Raw genomic sequence first — 21,159 nt, 5'->3', positions numbered from 1 at the left:
AAATCTTAATATATATATTTCTTGTGTGTATGTGACTGAACTTCTCTCAAACGACTGGACCGATTTTGACGATTTTTTTTGTGTGTGTTCAAGGGGATCTGGGAATGGTTTAGATTCACAATTCTATCCGCTGGACAATGTTTTTTTTAATTAATTAGTAGTTGTTGATTTTGGAATGTTTTACATTGGATCCGACAGACGGCGCTACCATCGCACTGTCAAATTTTAAATAATATTCGAATTTTAATTTTAGTCTGTCCCGACAGTTAGCGCTGCGATCAAATTAAAAAAAAGTTTTGTTATCATTGTGTTATTGTAGACCATGTGCTGTGTGTCATAACATTTGAATAATAATTTTCATCAAAATGGTCCAGAATGTTTTAGCTTATTAAAAAAAGTTTGAAATTTTCAAATTAAAGACGTATAGACAGGACAACGTCTGTCGGATCCGCTAGTTTATTATACAAATTTATTTTGTGCAGAATACTTATACTTACTATACTTATATACAGATCACTATTCTGTTCACAAAACAAGATAAAATTAAATATACTTTGCAGCAAAAAGCAGCCCTTTATTTTTTCCAAGTAGGTACATTACTAATATTGAGATTCGAGAAGCACGTAGAAATAAAACCTGCAATAATATGACGCAGTACAACTAATTGACTGTTAATTAATTGTTACAAAAACGTGTCTGTTTAAGTATTTATAGTATTTGAGCCATTTTAATATTAAAACGGGTCTCCAATAAGGATGTACGGCTTCCTCCATTATCTTCAACTAAAATAGCATGTAAGCGGTAAGTGGTGAACGGAAACCCTTTGACCCTTTGTTTATCGGCGGATATGAACAGTTGCTGACGGAAGTGCGTAGTCAACAGACTTAATAATCATTAGGGTTGCCTCTATTTCAATTTTTGAACAAAGGCTTTAATAAAATTAATAACAATGTATTCTATTGCGTTATGTAACTTTTTAATGGTTTACGAATGCCTTTTAATAATAGGTTAAGGGTTACTTAAGTTAATAGAATTTTAAGACATTCTATTTTTACATGATTACCAGGTTATTGTAAGATTTGGAGGCGAGTCTTAGCAAAATATGAGTTCCGTATCGTGTCTAACTCTAATAATTTTTTGACTGCTTCGTACCCCTTTACTCCAGTGATTTTGACATATGGGAGATGAAGTTAAGCCTTGTCTCAACTCTGACTCTTTGGTATGTCGATGACGTCATCGAGTGTTTAGACTTTTCATAATAATTAATTATAGCATTTAATGTCTTCACTGAAAACAAATAACACAGTAAGTATGTACCTACAATAGGTTTTTTTATCCCGAATAAGATAAAGAGGAATAAATTATATTATGATGATCTTATGTTCCAAAATAAAAGTATTTTATATATTTTTATTTATTTTATTTATTATTTGTATGTATTCTTAATACGAACGGCGGCCATACCAAAGAAAACGGTGGTTAGAAAAATCACAGTAACATACGTGTTTAATTTTCATCTGAGGTTCTACGACTCAAAGACAAACAAAACTAAGACATACATTCCATATCTCAAATAACACACCTGCAGGTTTCACCACCCACAGTCATAACGAACAAACACTCGTTCTGTGATTACAAAGCTACAGGTTTATTTTCTCTACACACAATGCTACTATGAATAATTTGCTATTTAATGCAATTTATATCAAAGAAATCATTTATTCAATTAACACTCCAGACACAAGGACAAATACATAATAGGCATTTAATTGGCATATTTGTTTTATTTCGTTTAAACAAAGCAAGTTCGATGACTCGATATGAACTTATTTACTGTAAAAAAAGAAATGTAAATTGTATCTTAAAATAAAATCTACCTTTTATACTAAATATGTTTTAATTTAAGGATAATATCACTTCTGTATAACCTTCATGGTCTCGTGGAAATTTTAAGGTCTTTAAACATCCTACGTACTAATTACAAAAGCACGCGCCCTAATTGGATGTCTCTGAGTCTTGACTGCAACCATTCATACTATTACCTGATCATTCATACTTTACAAAACGCACAATCACGATTATTTCTCTTCAACGTATTGAACGTTAAAGCTATTTTTAACAATAAGCCTTTGATTTTTTTTTCAGCCTTACGAAAATAAAATATTTACAACAAAACACAAAATGTATACATATAATTTTATTAATGTTAGATTAAATACAAACGTGTAAGGTACAACCGTGAACCGAAAACAAAACTTTATTATCTATCTTATTACAAAAATTATTTTACCATTAAAAGCTTACGATTTTCCTAAAAAATATATGTTAGCTTATCACGCCAACTAAAGAGTATTTTTTTGAACCGTTCTTTTATAAAAACAGAAAAACTTGTAAAAGTGAGGAAAAATGTATGGATTGATATTAGCGAATGCATAGTTTAGTTTAGACTATTGAGAATCGGATTGGAACTTACAAAGTGAAAAGAAAAGATGACTAGTCTGCTAGACATTTTACCGCTTTATTAGATTTGAATAGATATCTGTAACATATAGACAAAATATATGTACCTCCTACTGGTCCGTGTTCTAAACTTAAAAAAAACAGTCACGGTACCACCTTTTAGGTCCGGATGTCATATGTCTTAGCCTGACGTTTCCATTATCAACGTTTTTGTATAAGAAAATATACAATCTAATACATATATATAAAACATAATACTTTGTGCAGCTTCATTTAACCGGAAGGTACTATACCGTTCAATGTACACATCAAAACAAAGTAGTAGGAAAGGTCGTCTATTATACGCCCATAATTGTATAATCTTAAAATAGAATTAACATTATTCTCTCGCTATTTAAGTTGTTATTGCAAATAGTGGTATGACGTGTCATTGGCGCCAGCCACTTCAACTTCTAAGTAGTCGGAATAACACAAGTCTTGCTTCGAAATTCCAGCTGATATTACTCAGTGTACGCGGATAAAGCACGCTCAAAGTCGAAGAATATGTTCGTATTCAAAATGGCTATAGAGTAGTTGAATTTACACGTCTTGTGCGATATATACTTTTCTTTACTTTTTTGTGTTTTAGCAGACAGTCAGAATATATACTATTAAGACATTATTGTATTTATCTGGAATTTTTAAACAAAGAACCTATATGATAATGCCACTTTGTTTTATATAAGTATCTTTAGATAGCGACATTTTACACTAGTTGTGAAATGTGTTATCTTAATCTCTATGGCTTATCTATTTGCGTAAAGCTTTAGTTAGTGAATATGTGAGTGCCTACATAGAACATTGCGTCAACTGGTTGCGGAAGGTAGACTAAAGACTTCTTGGGCAACAAGCAATTGCCCATTCATTGGAGCTAATATAGCCTCGTGTAACTCGAATTTCATCACGATTTTCCGTCTACGTGATTAATTTCTTGTGTAACAGTGTTATGTAATGCCGATAGGTACACATTTTCAACTTAGATTTATGTATAACGTTTCAGTAGGTTTAATTTTCTAATTTGGAATAATGGCTAATTAAAAGTGTGGTGTAATTAATGATGAAGTTTACATTAAAAACTAGAATTATTCAATAATTTGCAACTTTGTTGAACATTATTGAATTATGTTAGATACCTACATTTGGAAATTTAAGCGAAGATACACTCGAATTAAATAAAGTATGGTGACGGTTTAACTGTGGCCATGTTTAAATAAAACTCTTTGTTTGATGCTGAGTAACAACTCACTTTAATGGTTTAAAATATGAGATTGTAACTAACACAAAATTAGGGGTAGAAGGGTTGCGAAAACAAAAACAAACTTGGCTCATCTAAGAGTTAATAAATCTAAATTATACTTATGACTTAACGAGAATTAATTGAATCGTTCTTTGGAATTCAAGAGAAAAAATGAGATAATCATTAATAAATATTGTTATAATAACATAAATAAAAAGAGATTAGAAGAAGAGAGAAGAGATTTCTACAAGAGTTAAAAAAAACGTCAAAAAATATAACTGAAGTTGCTGAGGTAATAGGTATATATATTTTAGAGTTTAACAACAGCATGCCAACAACATCTAGATTATTTTCTGAATGTGATGTTGACAACCTTCTTCTGTGATAGAATACCTACGTTACCATACCTTCATCTAGTAGTATCTGTCAATGGTAGGGAATTGGTAGGTTATATCATTCAATTGGGTTATAAACGCGCGTTTTTAATGTAACAGAATTGCGTAAGTCATTAAAAAAATCCTAGAAGTCATACACATTCTAGTATATAGATTCTAAAGCATGTCACATGTGTTTGATGACATCAGCTGAGCTATTGTCGGTGAAACAATGTCCGATAGGCGCACGCGCAGGCATGGTCACGCGTTGAATCACATCAACAGGGATATTCCGAGCCCCAACTATCGCTATCCTACATACTAATAATCTCAACAGTTTTCCTGTAGCCATTTTGGTTTGGTAGCTGTGTAGAACTTATATAGTGTAGTAACATACATCTTGAATTACGAACATTACATCTTTAAGAACTAGAAATACTTGCATAAATAGCGGATACATTATTAGTATTTGTAAGTCAAATGTGTGTTTTCTAAGCACTAGTGAGGTTGCTTTGTTCCCGTGAATTGTAATATCCTTTTGCCTTGGATTACATTGGGATTTCAAAAACCAATTTAATTATCGGTTTTCACACCTTGTAGACAATGGATGGATGAATTCTTTACATACGTCTTTGGCAAAAATTGGAGGTCTTGCTCTCTGCAAATGGGTATATTTTAGGCGTGGTATCCACTTACCGTCTTTGCCTGCCTATTTTCTTTATAATCGGGATTGAATATTACCGATTATAGAAAACAAGAAAAAATTGATTGTTTGTGGGTTTTATGTAAGACTAAATTATTAGTTGTAAGAGTTTTTGTCCGTAGTCACCACTAACATATGTTAGGCGCCTTCGAACCTTGGCCTGGTCGAGTAAAAACCTTCAGTCCTGTGTATTTGTCTTTTGCTTAAAGTTCATAATTAGCATGGCTTGTAGGCTTAACATACGTATACTCATCCAGCCATCGTAACTTTGGCCTGCCGGGGATTCACCAATCCATGGAGCTTCCATCTAACTGCCTCCGTGGTACCCAACCAACCCCCATCCGGGGAACATGTCCATCTTAATTTTTAAGTTACTTCGTTTGCCATACAGGTTCTTATGATTGTAAAAAAAACCTGTATGACTCTAAATATTCTTCATAGAATTTTCAAACACAATCGAATCTAAGAGATTATGGGATATAAATTATTTTTCATAATACCAGTATTATGATATATATCATATTAAAATTTATTATTTGTGTACGAAACTCCCACAAAAATATGTTTTGTCATACTTGTGTTATCAGCCACATGCCATATGAATGTTCAGTGTTCATGATATTGCATTTATCTGACCTACAGGGTACAAACTGATAGCGGTTAAATGGAATAAAGGAATTATTAACCAACGGGCAACATCCCTATTTCAGAACAGCTGAATAAATAGTTCCAGTTTTATAAAAAAACGTTAGCTCTAGCTTGTTTGGTATTAAATTATTTACTAGCTATATATTATCGTATTCTAGGATATTCGACATTATATACCATTTAGTTTTTTTTTATCGTGGGGAAATGCGTTACGCATACCCTCCCGCGGCACGATTGTCTGAAGGTGAAGGGTTATGTGGGACTCGCCACTGTGCATACCCACTAAAACCCCACGGCGCCACCAACAATCGCCCGAGGCAGGCCACGGTAACAGCTTAGCCTTGCTTTTTTTGCCTTCCGCATATACCATTTAGATAGACCAAGACACATATTATATTATTATTATATTATTCATATATACATTAATTTTGTTTATATATTATCTGTCGGATGTTATTATAGTGATAAGATAATAATGTGGAAAAAAATAAAACATACTTACACAATATCGCTACTCTAAACTTACTCTGCGAACATATAAAGATGTCGATAGTGGCGTCTTACATTGACTAAGTTCTGGAAATTTGGTGAGACGAGCTAGCCAAGGTGATGTCAAATCAAGCGAGATCCTATCAACTCTAGGGTGGTAAGTCACTCTAATGCACCAATTTTTGCTTTTATGAGCCCAAATAACAGCGAGTATTGTTTATTGTTTCATGATCCTTTATCGTTAAGGAGAATCTATCTCATTTAACATGAACGACGATTTGGGTAAAAGCTTGTTGAAATATAAACAAATTAGTTGGCTGCTATTAGGGAGCGTAGTCTAAATAAATCTATGTATTAATAATGGTAAGGAAGGGCCGTGATAGTGTACTTTACCTTAAGTCCTAGTAGGGATGCAATATAAGGAGTGTCTTATGACTCATGTGCATGGCGCCCACGCAGTCTTTAAATTCAATGAGACAGATGGCGCCACTGTGATATCACTAAATCCTTTTGTAATGCACGTATTACTGAACAGCCTTCTTCGAAACCCATTTTTATTGCTAAAATAACCAATATAACATACGTAACTAGGTACCCTTAAAAACGGACATGGTAAAATAAATGCTTTGCATGCATGCTAAAAAAAAAGGAATTGAGTTTCCATTAATTTACTCAAATCGATAATTAATAATTTTCCAGGGGAAAGTAATTAATAAAAGCTAAATAACTTAGAAAAGTGAGATCTACATAATACTCGTCAAAGTTAGCAAGACAAAGAATATAAGAATTTTTTTTGTTAAAGAATAACTTTATAATAGTTTTTCATAAACACGCCTTTAATACAATTTACACTATGATTCGTTAAAACTGTGAAATGGTAAAAGCCTTAAAAGGGAAACAAATTAAATATGTCTGTAATAAGATTTAATTAACTTACTGCACCGGATATCAAAAGCGTAATCCGGTCATTAGCTAACTAGCTAGAACTAGTAATCATAAGAAATCCTTATATAGACATTTTCCGTTGATAATTTAATACAAGGATTTACGTAACGTAGGTGGGGAGAGAGGCAAATGCAGCCTTGCAAGGACGTCGCGTCTATACACCTATATTTAATTAAAACCTATTGCTGAGTCATCGTTCGCCGCTTAGATTGGTCAACTTAATGTTGTCGAACGGGTATCGCCATCTAGCGGTCGGAATGTTAAGCGAGGCACCGATCAAAGTCCACGCCACCATTATCCATTGAAGTCCCGAGTTTATTCCCTTATTCAATGCACTCTTTATTACTTAGAACAAAGTTTTATTAAGAATATTATCTCAAACTCAAATAAGGTGTTAGGAGAAGAGTTTTTATCAGATACATGTTACGTCTTATTGAAACTTGGAATTAATTGCATTATAGTGTTTTAATTACATTGAAATATTTAACTCAATATATCTATCTAACTCTTTTATAAAAGACATCAGCTAGTTTCCCTTAATCAACAGCCATGATCTCAATTCAAAGAGGAAATCGAGTTCATGGCTAATTTAATTAGGTACTGACATAACGATTAAACTCACAAGGTATTTAGGACCGTTTAACATTCTATTAATAAAAAATATTTAGCAAATTCTCTTGTTTATTTAGGTAGCATAGCATTTAATGCCTATTTTAATGCCTTAAAGTAAGGGATATTTACAAAATTTGGTAACCAAAGACTATATTTGCCTTTGTGGTTACTTAATAGAATTTTACTGGCCTCTGTCCGTAGGAAATTATGATATCTAAAAGTATTATGAGCTGTTTTTGTAATAGCAATGCAGAAATATATATTTGATACATTTTAGTATGTATGTTTGTTCGTGCAACGCGCATTCCTATTTAAACATAACAGGATGCGCGCAGGTGCTTAATACATATTTAAAATACACATATTTGTAAGTACCCTTTGTACAACTTACACTATATGATTATATACAAATAAAAAAAAAACGCTTGTTCGCTAGTTCCAACTTCCAACACTTAATACGATGGAATATTATACAGAAAAACAACTTTAAAATGTATCACCTGGTTCCAATGGAAGCGACTAATAAACTTTTCCTGTTTTAATCGCTCCGAAAGGAAATGTCATATTACAATTCCATAGAAACGTCAATATTGCTAGAATTAGATGGCGTCATTTTCTTATATCTAATCTGTAAATATATATATATATATATGTCGCAGCCAACTAGCTTAATCAGCCGTTCAATTAACAGCCTAGCCGTTTAACTAACGGCCTGAAAAATGTTCAGTCAGTTGATCAACAGTTAGGCAAATGACTTGGATTTATAACTTGCATTAATGACGTTTCATTACTTGCCTAGCCTGTTGACTGTTAATTTAAACAAAATCAGAAACTATTAAAACTGTCAATATGGCGTCGGCAAACCACAACTTTGATGGTGATTTCCAAACATTCATGAAAAACAACACGTAAAATGAAAGAGTGTAGTGACAATAATAATGTGAATTTGACTTAAGCAATTTAATTTATAAAAAAATATTTTTTATAAATTAAAAAATATTTTTAATTTATAAAAAATACAATTAAATTAAATAAATTTAATTAAATTTTATACTATGTTTCATCTTTTTTTTAGTAATTTTATTAATTTGTTATTATAATTTAGATAATTTTGTGTGATAGAATTTTCTATATAGTCAAATTTCTTATTATGTTTTCTTGCCTTTCGACAGAACCGATTATTTGCAGAATTATTTCCTCTTGTTTATGCCCTGTTATAAAAAATATTGAACATGTGCGACGAAAGCACGATCTTACAAATAAAAATGACTAAGTGTTAACTGATTACTTGCTCAACAAGTCTGTCTTCCTGCTTCCTTTATCAGAGAGTGGATCTGTGGGAACATCTCGACCTCATCATTCCTAACATTCCTAATACAGTGTAAGGCTATTTCCTATAAGTAAATGTAAAATCATAACTGAACTAAACTCTTCACTTTAATACTTCAATAAATGCTATATACACCTTTAGAAACTTATAGAGAATAATTACGCAAAATTAATCTTAATTTCGTGTTCTTATTACATATAGCTAACATTTCGGTAGATTTTCAAAATGACAACTTTATTATTTTCTAATTCCGTTGGCCTTAAATTATGCTATAAATGGACGGAGACCGCCATGGCGCCATCTATTAGAAGAAGTAACTCGATTTAAAATGTTTAGGTGAACATAAATTCAATATTTTCGATCTGTAAACTAAATTTCGTTATGTTAAGATATATTTAATAAATAATATATATGGATCATCAAAGAGCAGTGTTCGTGATGGTTTAAGCGTGAAACCCTAAAAGTCATGCGTTTCAACTCGGCTCTTCATTATGGAAATTTCTCTCTAATTGACAATTTTCCTCCTGTTACGGTACATTAAAATAAATTAAAATATTTATCGTAAGCAAAACGGTATGTCTTAGATAAAAAAATCAATATGTTTAATGTCAATGAGATCACCTACATAAAAAAACAGATGCAATCGGAGGAATCTATAATAAGGAAAGTGGGTACAGTAAATATTTACATCCAAGCCGTCCAAAGGTCTCTTATTTATTCCGTGACATTAATCAAAATGATATGTGCTCTATTTAGATAGCGCAAGTTAAACGCTTTAGTCATCTTTTGTTTACAAGAAACAATTCCGTAAGTCATTTTCATCATAAACATCCTATGAGCGATTAATTATACATTGCATTTTAATACAATTAGTCATGTTTAAGTTAAAAACACTTGGGGATATTTAAGGGGGGGTGTTGTTGTGTTATACCTACATGGCTGTAGGTAACTACGGCCAGTGTAATATTATTATTTGCTATATTTGTGAGTTGATAAATGCGTAGAGTCGAAATGGGTAGAGCCCATCACTAGCGACTTTGTTTTTGTCATGATTGTATACATTGTTTATCTTTAATTTTTGTTATAAATGTTCAAACCTTCTAGTTGGTAGTTTTTCAATTTCTTGAAGTTGTTTGCAATTTCAAGGCCCCTTCTAACACCGAACATAACATCAGTACCGTACTCTTCCTTCTAACTTCCAATAGCGGGACTGATTGCTATACAACCTTAAATGTTGAGATTTTGCGCCATCCCAAGGCTGCAACATCATACGGTTACGAATATTGAGAGAACTACGTGTAATTTGCATGCGTCGCAATTACTACTTACTATACTATGATGTATTATTAAATCTCATATTTTTTATAGAAATTAAGTAGCTACACATACTATATTATATAGAAAAGCTTGCGACCTTATGAGAAATGCATTATATAGTTCCAGGGATTGAAGCGTGACTAAACAATTCAATGCCTAGTAAACTTTGCTTTCTTGCAAAACTACCTAAATTATGAATGAATAAGTGTGATTTGTGTAACAGTCTAGCTTTTCCGCGTGAAGCTTTATATAAATAATGTTTCCAAAAGCATTAGTTGCGTCGTCTGAGATATTTCTGAACATGATCTCGGTTTATTCTGGTCCAGACGTCGGGCGCCGTGTACTTATATTTCCTAAAAAAAGTCACCTTTGATCTGACCAAGTATCGGAACCAATTTTCCTAAATCGCTCTTGCCTTTGATGATGGACGTTTGAACTTTCGTTTTACAGCCGTTTGGTAATTAAAACAAATCTGATGAAATACAGGAAATTGGGTGCTCATTAGTACGATTTAGGATCTTACGTCACAACACACTACAAATGTAGTTAAATATTAAATGACAACACTTTGTTTTAAATCATACTTGTTTATCATCGTTCCGATACTTGATCAGATCAAAGGTGAAGTTTTTTGCATGAAATATGTATATAAAATCACACAAAGCGTCTAATAGACTTGTATGTTCCATGAAAGCCAAAATAAACAATCGACATAAAGCCGATGTACAATTATGTCCACGACAGAATTGAAATTTTAAGGGCCTGTTTCACAATGTCCGGATAAGTTCCAAATAAGCTATTTATTACTTATTGGTAGGATAAATAGTATTTTTGCGTTTCACGACTGTCAGATAGCGCTATACGTCATGAAATTCGAAGTATCTTATTTGGAACTTTTATCTTTCGAATAATTTATGTGTTGCATAGCTATTTGACACTTTATCCATACATTGTGAAACAGGCCCTAAGTCAATAACGCGCACGCATTTTGAATGTATTATCCTATGAAATTAGGAGTTCACGATTTTCCCTTTACACTTACTTCCTGTCCTCATCACGATATCATCCATATTCAAACATAAGACATTGTATTAAAATAAGTTAATCGTAGTATAGATCATTATTTATTGTTAGGGAAATAATTCGTGTTTTTGTTTTAAACTTCTAAGTATAGCTATCGGTAACGGTTTTTTTTAGTTATTAAAATCTGCTTTCATTTTGTAAAATCTGTTAAAACTTTATGGATTGATTTTGATATTTTTGGCGATTGATCACCCCGCGACGGCGCAAGCCGAGGTTCGTGTTCACAAGAGACGCCCTTGCGCTAGTTGCGGAAAAAATACCCATTCAGCCCAAGATACTCTCGCCAAAACAGCCCGAGCTGGGCTGTATAGGCCCCTTAAGGCCAACAGCGAGATTCCATAAAAAAATATTGATATATTTTTATAGAAAAGGGGCAAATGGGCAGGTTCACCAAATGTTAAGTGTGCCAGAAGGTTTACAAGTGTTGCAGATCTTTCAAAAATGTTGCGCAGATTTCTTTATACGAATGGTACACGAAATAAAACGCAGTATAACTAAGTGAACAATTCAGTCCACCAATATATTTCGACAAAGTCAGATCCTTATCATAACACAATAACAATATACTCTACACACTTATTACTGAAAACCTTGACTTAAATTGCATTTGAAACGAATCAACAAAAGCGGAACGGAATAAAACATCCAAGTAAATGTGCTATCATGAATTCGCAATGTGTAGTGCAATTCATATTTGAAATCTCAAGAAATAATAATGTTTATACTGAAAAAGACGTTTTTGTTCATTTTTACATACTAGGACCCTTGGAAAACGTCATCGTCAGACATCACCAACTTATGACAATGAAAAATCAGCTTTAATACACAAGTAATAAGGTTTGGATTACAGTTTAGTGAGTTTTGTTCGCTCTATTCTTCTCGTATATGTAAAGTGAAATCACCATGAATCCACTCCGCTTATTGATAACGATCCCATATCACAAACAATTATCAATATAATTAACTAATGCAATTTCGCCAAGTATTTATACATGATTGGTCAAGAAGTCTAGTTTATATTAGGCCCATATTAAAAAAACTCAAGAAATTTTTTTTATATAGGTAGACTGTCAATTATATGTGTTTACAGTACAATTGCAAATAAGTAAAATCTATAAAATGTTATCAAGTATCAATATTGTTGAGTGACACTACGGACTTGCGATGTTAGGCAATATGACATTTTAAATGACATTATTTTCTAATGTCAATATATTTTTTAGACATATCTTAATGATTTCCCTTAATAGAAGACATTAAAAATATCTCTTATGTATCTTGATTTGTCAGTCGTACTATTACACATTTAATTGACAGACATTTGTAACAATCCACAAAAACATCTCATATTTCAAAACATATCTCGGTGTTATAATCGGAGTCAATAGTCAAATATCGTCGAGAAAAATGATTTTATACTTCTAGACTTCTAACGCTAGAAAACGAAACTTCATATTGCATTTTTTATAAAATATATATTTTGGAAACAGTATTCCCAACATTGTTCGTTCTGCTAATCGCAAACAAGATGTTAATTATACACAAACATTCTGAGACACTTAAACACCTATTAAAATAGTCTCTGAATTTATTTAAGAATAGCAATGTTTTAGCAGATGATATTTAGAAATCAAACAATAATCTTAACTACCAGACGAGCGAAGTCTATACCCATTCAGAGTCGAAATTTAGCCATGTCTAGCGTATGTCAAATCAAATGCGTAAAGTACGGATGTGATACTAAACGATAAGTAGACTATAGCTGGTATGTTTAAAAAGCAAATAAATGGCAACACTTGACAACTATAAAAAAAATATTATCTATAATCGGTGTATCAAATCTGAATTTAAGAATTTTAAATATCCCATACTTGACGCTGGCTAATGCACAAACAGTGTTAGAGCCAAAGGAAAAAAAAAAAAAAGAATTTTAAACACGTCATCAAATGAGTCATTGAATGATTATAAAAAATACAATATAAAGTTAATGATAAGATCAGATACATATTTGATTGATTTATTACAACATAAACAAAGATCCAATTAATTCAACTACAAAGGTGTTTCAAATTTTACAATCTACGTAGATTTTGGAATTTCATAATTAATTATGTAAAATTTTATTTCAAACATAAATGAAACAGTGTACATGCAATAATTTTATAAGACCGGCCACATCCCATTATATGTTTAGACAATGTAATTAATAAGTATATATTTTACCGTAAAATTAACAGTTATGACAAAAGTCTTAAGTAGAATTAATACCATGTATTTAACGGTAATTTGCTTTGTTAAAAAAACTATTTTATTTGGAAAGTTTTGTTCTTAATCATATGTTTTTATAATACTAAAAAATTTATTCACATAAAAAGTTAATTATATAATGCGCCATATTTCGAAAATCTTCTTCAGACAGCAATCACATGATACATACATTAATTATTACTTATAGTATACCATATTTCACGTCAGAATATTTCGTCAAACATTTTAAACAATTATAAACTTAATTAATATCAACTATCACATATATTAAAATAAATATTTTAATAATAACGACAATGTGCTATCGTGGTTTGGTTGCAAGCTCAAGTAGCGTCGGCAAAATAAGGTATTCGTGCTGTAATAAAACATTTTTTAATCAGTAAAATGATAACCTACATTGTTATCCAAAAATATATTTTAAATAAAAAAATACGCTCTGTGACATCATTTCTGCTTCACAGTATCCATAAGTTTAAAATATATAAATAAAAATTATTCTATTTTTACATATACACACGGTACATTATTAGCCTAATAAAACCACAAAATTATTTGAAAACATGAACTAAAGATTGTTGCTTTGTTACCATGGTAACGATCCACCAAGCACACTCAGTATTAAAAATTATTAAAAAAAAATGGCGAACTCCCGTCTATTACATAAATATTATTGTTTTAGAGTCAAAGTCAAAAATAATTAATTAATATATGTAACAAAATGTACACTCATAAACGTCAAAAAAAAAAAATAGAGATTAAATGCAATTTCGCATGTCGTCGGTTTTGGAACACCCTGTATAGGCTTAAAACAAATTAATTATTATAATTGTCTCGCATCACCTGGTGGGTTGTCAGGCGAAGTAGGCCCTGACGAGCGCCTTAACCGAGGCACGGCATAAGGGGCATGATGTTAGGGCCGTACTGCACATGCCACAGGACACTAAATGACCGCATGGCAGGAATACCATGCTGACCTGCGCATACACATCTTTCGTATACATTTGACTGATGAGCTCTTATCAATTGTAATATTAGCTTTAAAATTATTTAATACACATTTCGAAAATCTTAATCTTTAGTGAAATCCAATGTTAAGAAGTTAAGAAGAATTTTTAGGTCTAGGGATAAAAACTTTAGAGGTTAAAATATGCCTGAAATGATCGCTGAAAAACTAAGGCCGCTCGTTGCCTTCCCTATAATTTATTATAATTTCTACTGATTTTTACAAAAAGAATTAAATAAAAAAATATTGCTTTATTTAATTAAAACAAAAAACTTATTCCTTACCTCATTATCCATACACACTTTGCATAGTCTGGCTTCCTTTAACTGTCGATTTTCTTCCTCCAAGGTCATCTCTTTCTTTTCAACTGGTGTCTTTGGTCTTTCCTTCTCTGAATTTATTAATTTAATTGGTCGAGGCTGTTCTGGTAGGGGTGATGCTGAAGAGCTCTCGGAAGACTGCCTGCTGTCGGACCTGTCTTCATCCAGGTGTAGGGCCCTGAAAATAGAAGAAATATTTATGTAAAGATAATATTAATAACAAGTAGAATAAAAAATAGAATAAAAAAACATACCTAGCTCTTGTATCAAAGACTCGCAGTGTCTCAGCGAGTATGTCCCTAGCAAATCGCTGACTGGAGACCGTACTCCAGGCTTCTTCGTTCAACTGATCATCCAGAACAGCATCTATCAACGACTCGGAATTCGGAAATGGCGATCCTAAAAATTACAATAAAATAACGACGAGGTTAAAAAAAATGCAACATGAAATACGCATAATAGATTATTTTTAGTTAGTAAAGGTTTAGGTAAGTTAAGTTATTTAGAATTGGTGTCAAACTTACCTTTAAAAATTTAATCACATAACTTTAAATGATTGCACATCAGTGATCTATAACTTTTAGGAAGGTGATTCAATTTAGTTTTTTTAAAAATTAAAGTTTATAATTAACAAAAAAAAACATAAGGGATGATTGTAGAGGGGTGAAAATTTAGGGTTGCATGTATTTTTGTATGGTGTATCGTAAAAAAATAAAAACGAAAAATTTTGTCTAAAAAATAAATAAAAAAATTTAGGGGTGGACCACCCTTAACATTTAGGGGGATGAAAAATACATGTTGTTCGATTCTCAGACCTACCCAATACGCACACAAAATTTCATGAGAATCGGTCGAGCCGTTTCGGAGGAGTTCGGTTAATAAGCCCGTGACACAAGAATTTTATATATTAGAAATACTGACCTGTGGCCTGCAACCGTCTAACAATAGCCCGTCTGACTCGCGCTGCATCCAAACCGGCTCCAAGGGCATCAGCCGCCGCATTGCTTTCCATACAATTCTCTATCTAAAAACACTTTATCATTACGAAAAGATTTTTTTTATTTATCAGGCGAAAAAACGGGCTGGTGGCTCATCTGATGATCAGTGATACCACCGTCCATAGACATTCAGAGAAGGCTCGCGAGTGCGTTGCCGGCTTCTTAACAATTGGTATTGTTCTTTTCTCAAAGGAGCCTTCTAGCAATTTGAGTCCACAAACAATACATTAAACATCATATGAGCATCCTGCCTGATGATTAACTTAAAAATAATTACCTGACTTTCAGTAACCGGAAAGTTTATAGAAGCATTACGGGGTCCTGAAGTTAGTATGCCACGTTCAGCTGATGACACCTGAAATTAAAATATAGAAATAATTTGAATGTCTTACATCAGTTTTAATAACACAGTAAGAGGGAGAAAATGTGACAACGATGATGAACCCGAACGAGAAGTTCAAAGGGAGAAAGAGAAAGTCAGGAACAAATTTTTGACCAGAAATATGAAACCACGATTTAAGTATAAATGAAAATGACAATATACCGAGATTACTCCGACTCCATGATTCTATTCTATATTTGTAACTTGAAATTATTATTAATTATGTAATTATACAAATATATGTATGAGTATACAATTATGCAATAATTTGATAATGTCGACAAAAAATAAAAATGGTATATACACATATTTATTTGACTATATAATATGAAAATACGATGTGGATAAAGGCTTGATATTATTATGTACATCAGTTTCGGTTAGCAACAAATGTAATAAGTATATTTTGAACATAAAATGTGATTTAAAGTTAAAAAAAAAATTATGTGTGATCGTAATGACCACACATGATCGTCAAACTTTTAGTACAGTGTTACTGTCACACAAACATTAAAAAAGTAAACAAAACAGAGCTAATAACTTTCGTAAATAATAATAATCTAGTGGAGGTACAGCGCTCTTGGATTATCCGTTTCTTTGACAATTTTTTTTCATAGATATGTAAGAATTAGCCTTTTGCTGACAAGTGTTTTTTTTTGCATGTAAGACATGCCAGACAAAGGTTATTAGTGCACAGCAGGGTACATGAGATGTCAAGTATGAGAGTCCTACGATAAAGCCTCTAGGCCAATACTGATTTTATGATTGTATTATATATTTGATAAGTAGTTCAATTTAATTTAAAATAACAAAGATTTTTTTTGTTATTTAAAGAAATCCCTGGAAACCTTAAAAAAGTTCCTAATGATTAAGAATTTGATAATAAGCTTGTGCATAACGGTTAATTTTAACTTACCGTCCGTCGTGAGTTACTGCTACGGGCCGTATCAACGAACTGCTGTCCTTTAACGAGTAACACGTATCCGCATTGTGGAAACCAACGCGCGTGCTCTCGCCACGGTATATCGCCCGCCTCCCATTTACCCAGACCACCGTCACAATAAAAACAACGAACCTAGATAAAATAAAAATAAAAAAGTGGTATTATACATGTGACGTGCCTGAATGTCTGCTTGTCTGCCTAAAACGATTTTTTTATACATATTAAAACATAATAAAGTCTTTACTTACTAGAGTATAATGGAAAGTATATCAAAGAGAATGATTGATAGAATAAAAAAGGCAGTCAAGGCAGGCAGTCAGTTGTCAAAGGAGCGTTTTGCAAAATGCAAATTGTCAAATATATGTTATTTTACAAAAATAATTATTTATTAGGTATTTCTATTACTGTTACTAAATTTACCACAATACATTACATAATTTATATTTATATTATAAAACAGAAGATATTTACTACCTAGCACTAAAGTAATTTTGTTTTAAAAATTTTTCAAACATACCTGATCTTCTAATCCAGTATAGAAAAAGCCAGCTTCAGCTAATGAGCAAGGTGCTTGAGGCCGATCTTGGGGCCAGTTGCAATCAAAACTTGCCATTCGGGCTGCCAAAGAGGCCTTTGTAGGATGCCTAGCTCCTCCGCTAACAACTCCCAGATCTCTCCAGGTACTTCCAGCTGCTACTACTTGCTCATTATGTTCCGCTCCACTTCTGAAAGTTACACAGCATATGAAAGAACTATGAGAAATGTTTAAGAAATTTATATTTAATATATACCATTATTAAGTTTAAAACCTTTTATATTTGTAGTCGTTGTTTGTGGTGAATCATGGGGGTTTTTATATTATAAAAAAAATGAATGCATTCCAAAACAGAAATTATATATGCTAATGGTCCTGTTCAGAGGTTTGAGGCTTGGAAATACAATGCATTTGAATGTCATACACAAGGCTTACTTACTTTACATTCTTGCTTTAAAATATTGGTAATATTATGAACATAGTAATGCCTCTTATTGAATTGTTATGACATTTCACAACAATAGTAAACTAAATAAAAGTAACTCTAAAGTATATTGACTAATGTAATAAACTACAAGTGTCATACATACAGATGCTCAAAATTTAATCTTATTAAATGTTTTAAAAATTGTAAAGTTCTAAACAAAACTGATATGGGATCATAAAATTACATTAATGAAATACAAGAGCCCTTGTTTTTGATTAATGTAAAATATACCTATATAAATCTCATATATAAGATATTATTGATATCATTTAGTAGACAAGAAATAACTAACTCACTGAAACTTTAACCTACATGATAAACTATAGACATTGGATTAACCTGGACCTTGAAATAGTTAATATACAATATAAATAAGATATTGCTTTGTTTGCTGACATTCTGTTTATGTTTGTATGTCTGCTAAGTAAGATAATCGAAACATCTGGAATTACCATATTGATTTTGTAAATTCTTTCATCAATAGACTTTTATTAGTAACATATATCATATATAATATCTATGCTCTGTATCCCACACACAGAGTACATTCTTTCCATCCTCAGGAATTTGCTCAACTTATATAATACACATACATTGTATATCAAATAGTATCTTTTCTATTACTTACGTTTGCAGAGGTATTGTGCCCTGTGGTTGAGGAGTATCAACTCTGAACTCTGGTAAGTCATGTATGTTTTCTGATATCTCTATATTAACATTATCTATTCTCGCTCTTCTAGTTACAAATTCACACATTGGGAAATACCTGTAAATTTATATTTATTAAACTGCATATTTGAAATTATTATACTATTTGAAAAAACAACATGTAATGAAATTTTTTAATTTCTCCTGAAATGGCAAGCAATACTTAAGAGTTCATATTACACAGTACAATATAATACAATTTTTTATTTTTATTTACTTAAATAATTAATAGTGTTGAATGTAGGTGACTCTACTGAAGGTAGTTTTTTATTCACCCTTGCTTCATATATATATAAAATTAAAATAATTGATTACATCTGGTGTATCTCAAGAGGTGATTCTAATCCCATATTAGTTAATGATCTCAATTCACCACCACACCAAGCACATCGCAGACGCCCACCGCCAGCATGATAAAAACCAGCATTCACTAGTGCTTCTCGTGAAAAAGATGAGTCCTAAAAAAGTTCATTAAATTACAATTTTTTATAACCACATTTAATTTTTTAATTCAGTTATTATTAAATTTGATCGAAAAATATCTTCATCTACTCTTACACATAGCAGATAAACTTTTTTAATCTGCTTTTCTTGTAACATTTTAATTCCACATAATTCTGATAGAGATGTGGATGTATTGGCTTATTAATTTATTCAATGATTGCATTTTGTGGTTACTGTTGTATATGATTGGGTATGCTCTCTGCTTACAGACACTGGTTTTTCGTAATTGTTATATATGTATAGAAGATAGAGAGATGATGCAATACTTCAGCACTTAATAGTAACCAGATTAAATTTAAACTTTACACAACCATTTATAACCTACAGTAATAAGTAAACAATTATGACAATTATTTACTTACATCCCAATTAACATATGAAAGTAGTCTTAGAGCATCACTTCTATACATAAGATCATCTTGAGTTAATTCATATTGCATAGGGGTAACAGATATATCTACAGGTCTTGATGAACTACTCTCTTCACTTCTTAAGGTATATGCTGGATTAACTACAGAAGGAACATTTCCAGATAGATGGGGTGATACAACAAACAAACAATTGGGATCCATCATACGGTGACGCCCCATAACTTGATCACCATAATTCCACTCAGAAATCTTTCCACCACAGCTAAAACATTCAACCTCAGTTCCATTACTTGTGTAGAAAAATCCAGCTCGGGCTATTCTTATTGGATCAACAGGAGCTGACGAAGGCCAGTTAGTAAAGGTACTAAGCCTGTTTGCCTCTATATTCATGTTGATTCGACGTGATATTCAATTGAATCTGTTGATATAGATATATATTTAAATAAAAATTTAAATAAAACATGAGAACTTATCAATTCCTGAATACATTTAGAAGTATTCGTTTTATTCGAAGAGCTGTTCAACAGTTAAGCGATGTATCAATGAAATATCTAAAATTTAGTAAACGCAGAAGAAAATAACAATTAGCAAAACTAAAGAGTAATTAGTTAATGTATTATTTTGGTTAATTTGCTAGCCATCTATTTTTATGATCAATAACACTACAATACTAAGTCTAACTAGTAACTAAACTATTACAATTGACATATCGCACATGGCAGATGACAATTATAAATGTCACTGTTACAATGAATTTATTACGCCTTTAGTTAGGGTAAAAATAATTAACTCAAAAAGTGAATCTTTAAAGACAAGGCGTTTTGCACGTCACATGGTGCAGGTCCTGACTGGCCATGGGGATTTGGGACACTATTTACACAGACTCAAACTGAAGTCACCCCCGCGTGCGACTGTGACGACCGACAGAACCGACCAAACGGTGGTTCATTTACTTGTTGACTGTGCTACTTTTGAAAGGGCGAGGTGCGATCTAGAGCTCGAGATCGCCATGAGAGTATCCCGGGATGGGCTATCCGACATGTTGCTTGAGCACAGATCGCAGCTGGAAAAATTCTGCGGAAAGATTGTCAAACATGTCACTAAAATAGCACGACAGGTTACGCGGGTAGCGCCGGGCAGCGGGCCCCGACTCGCCCATAAATATTATGACGATATTTTTGGAGTAATTGTCGCCGGCGCCGGGCCTAGTTAACAGAGACTGAAAAGAGACATCCTTTTTAGGAAATGGGAGATTTCGACACTCACCTGCTGCTTAGCCTCTCGGTCATATAACTGCCTGATCGCGTGCCTGATACGCCCTGTATATATAAAAAAACTGAAATATCAGAAGGCTATAATTATGTAAGATGACCTATTTTGTACTACTTGAAAGTATGTTTACT

The 21,159-nt window shown here is 32.2% G+C and overlaps 1 protein-coding gene and 1 long non-coding RNA gene across 4 annotated transcripts; one reads left to right on the top strand and one right to left on the bottom strand.

Annotated features, from left to right (window-relative positions):
• The first annotated feature begins 1,480 nt into the window (after positions 1-1,480).
• Positions 1,481-19,966, top strand: LOC110993168. 2 transcript variants are annotated; one of them, XR_002600177.2, is made up of 4 exons: positions 4,116-6,107; positions 17,686-17,831; positions 18,810-18,853; positions 19,881-19,966. It is a non-coding gene; the product is annotated as an uncharacterized LOC110993168 (long non-coding RNA). The 2 variants fall into 2 exon arrangements; XR_006751277.1 differs by having other exon boundaries at positions 1,481-6,107; positions 17,686-18,853.
• On the bottom strand, positions 11,729-20,739 carry LOC110993152 (baculoviral IAP repeat-containing protein 7). Of its 2 annotated transcripts, none has more exons than XM_045634494.1 (11): positions 19,748-20,739; positions 19,197-19,339; positions 18,802-18,939; positions 17,669-17,873; positions 17,125-17,283; positions 16,104-16,181; positions 15,750-15,852; positions 15,083-15,227; positions 14,793-15,006; positions 14,346-14,479; positions 11,729-13,860 (listed from the first exon to the last, which is right to left on the bottom strand). In XM_045634494.1, the coding sequence occupies exons 1-10, from the start codon at positions 20,144-20,146 to the stop codon at positions 14,357-14,359; spliced, it is 1,707 nt and encodes a 568-aa protein (XP_045490450.1). In that variant the 5' UTR covers positions 20,147-20,739; the 3' UTR covers positions 11,729-13,860; positions 14,346-14,356. The 2 variants fall into 2 exon arrangements, with proteins under 2 accessions (XP_045490450.1, XP_022114975.2); XM_022259283.2 differs by having other exon boundaries at positions 17,669-17,876; positions 19,748-20,736.
• Between the last annotated feature and the right edge of the window lie 420 nt (positions 20,740-21,159).

Source organism: Pieris rapae, chromosome 3, assembly GCF_905147795.1.
Source record: "Pieris rapae chromosome 3, ilPieRapa1.1, whole genome shotgun sequence".
Lineage (NCBI taxonomy): Eukaryota > Metazoa > Arthropoda > Insecta > Lepidoptera > Pieridae > Pieris > Pieris rapae.
Note: the sequence above shows the minus strand (reverse complement) of the source record. Positions and strands in the feature narration are given on the sequence as shown.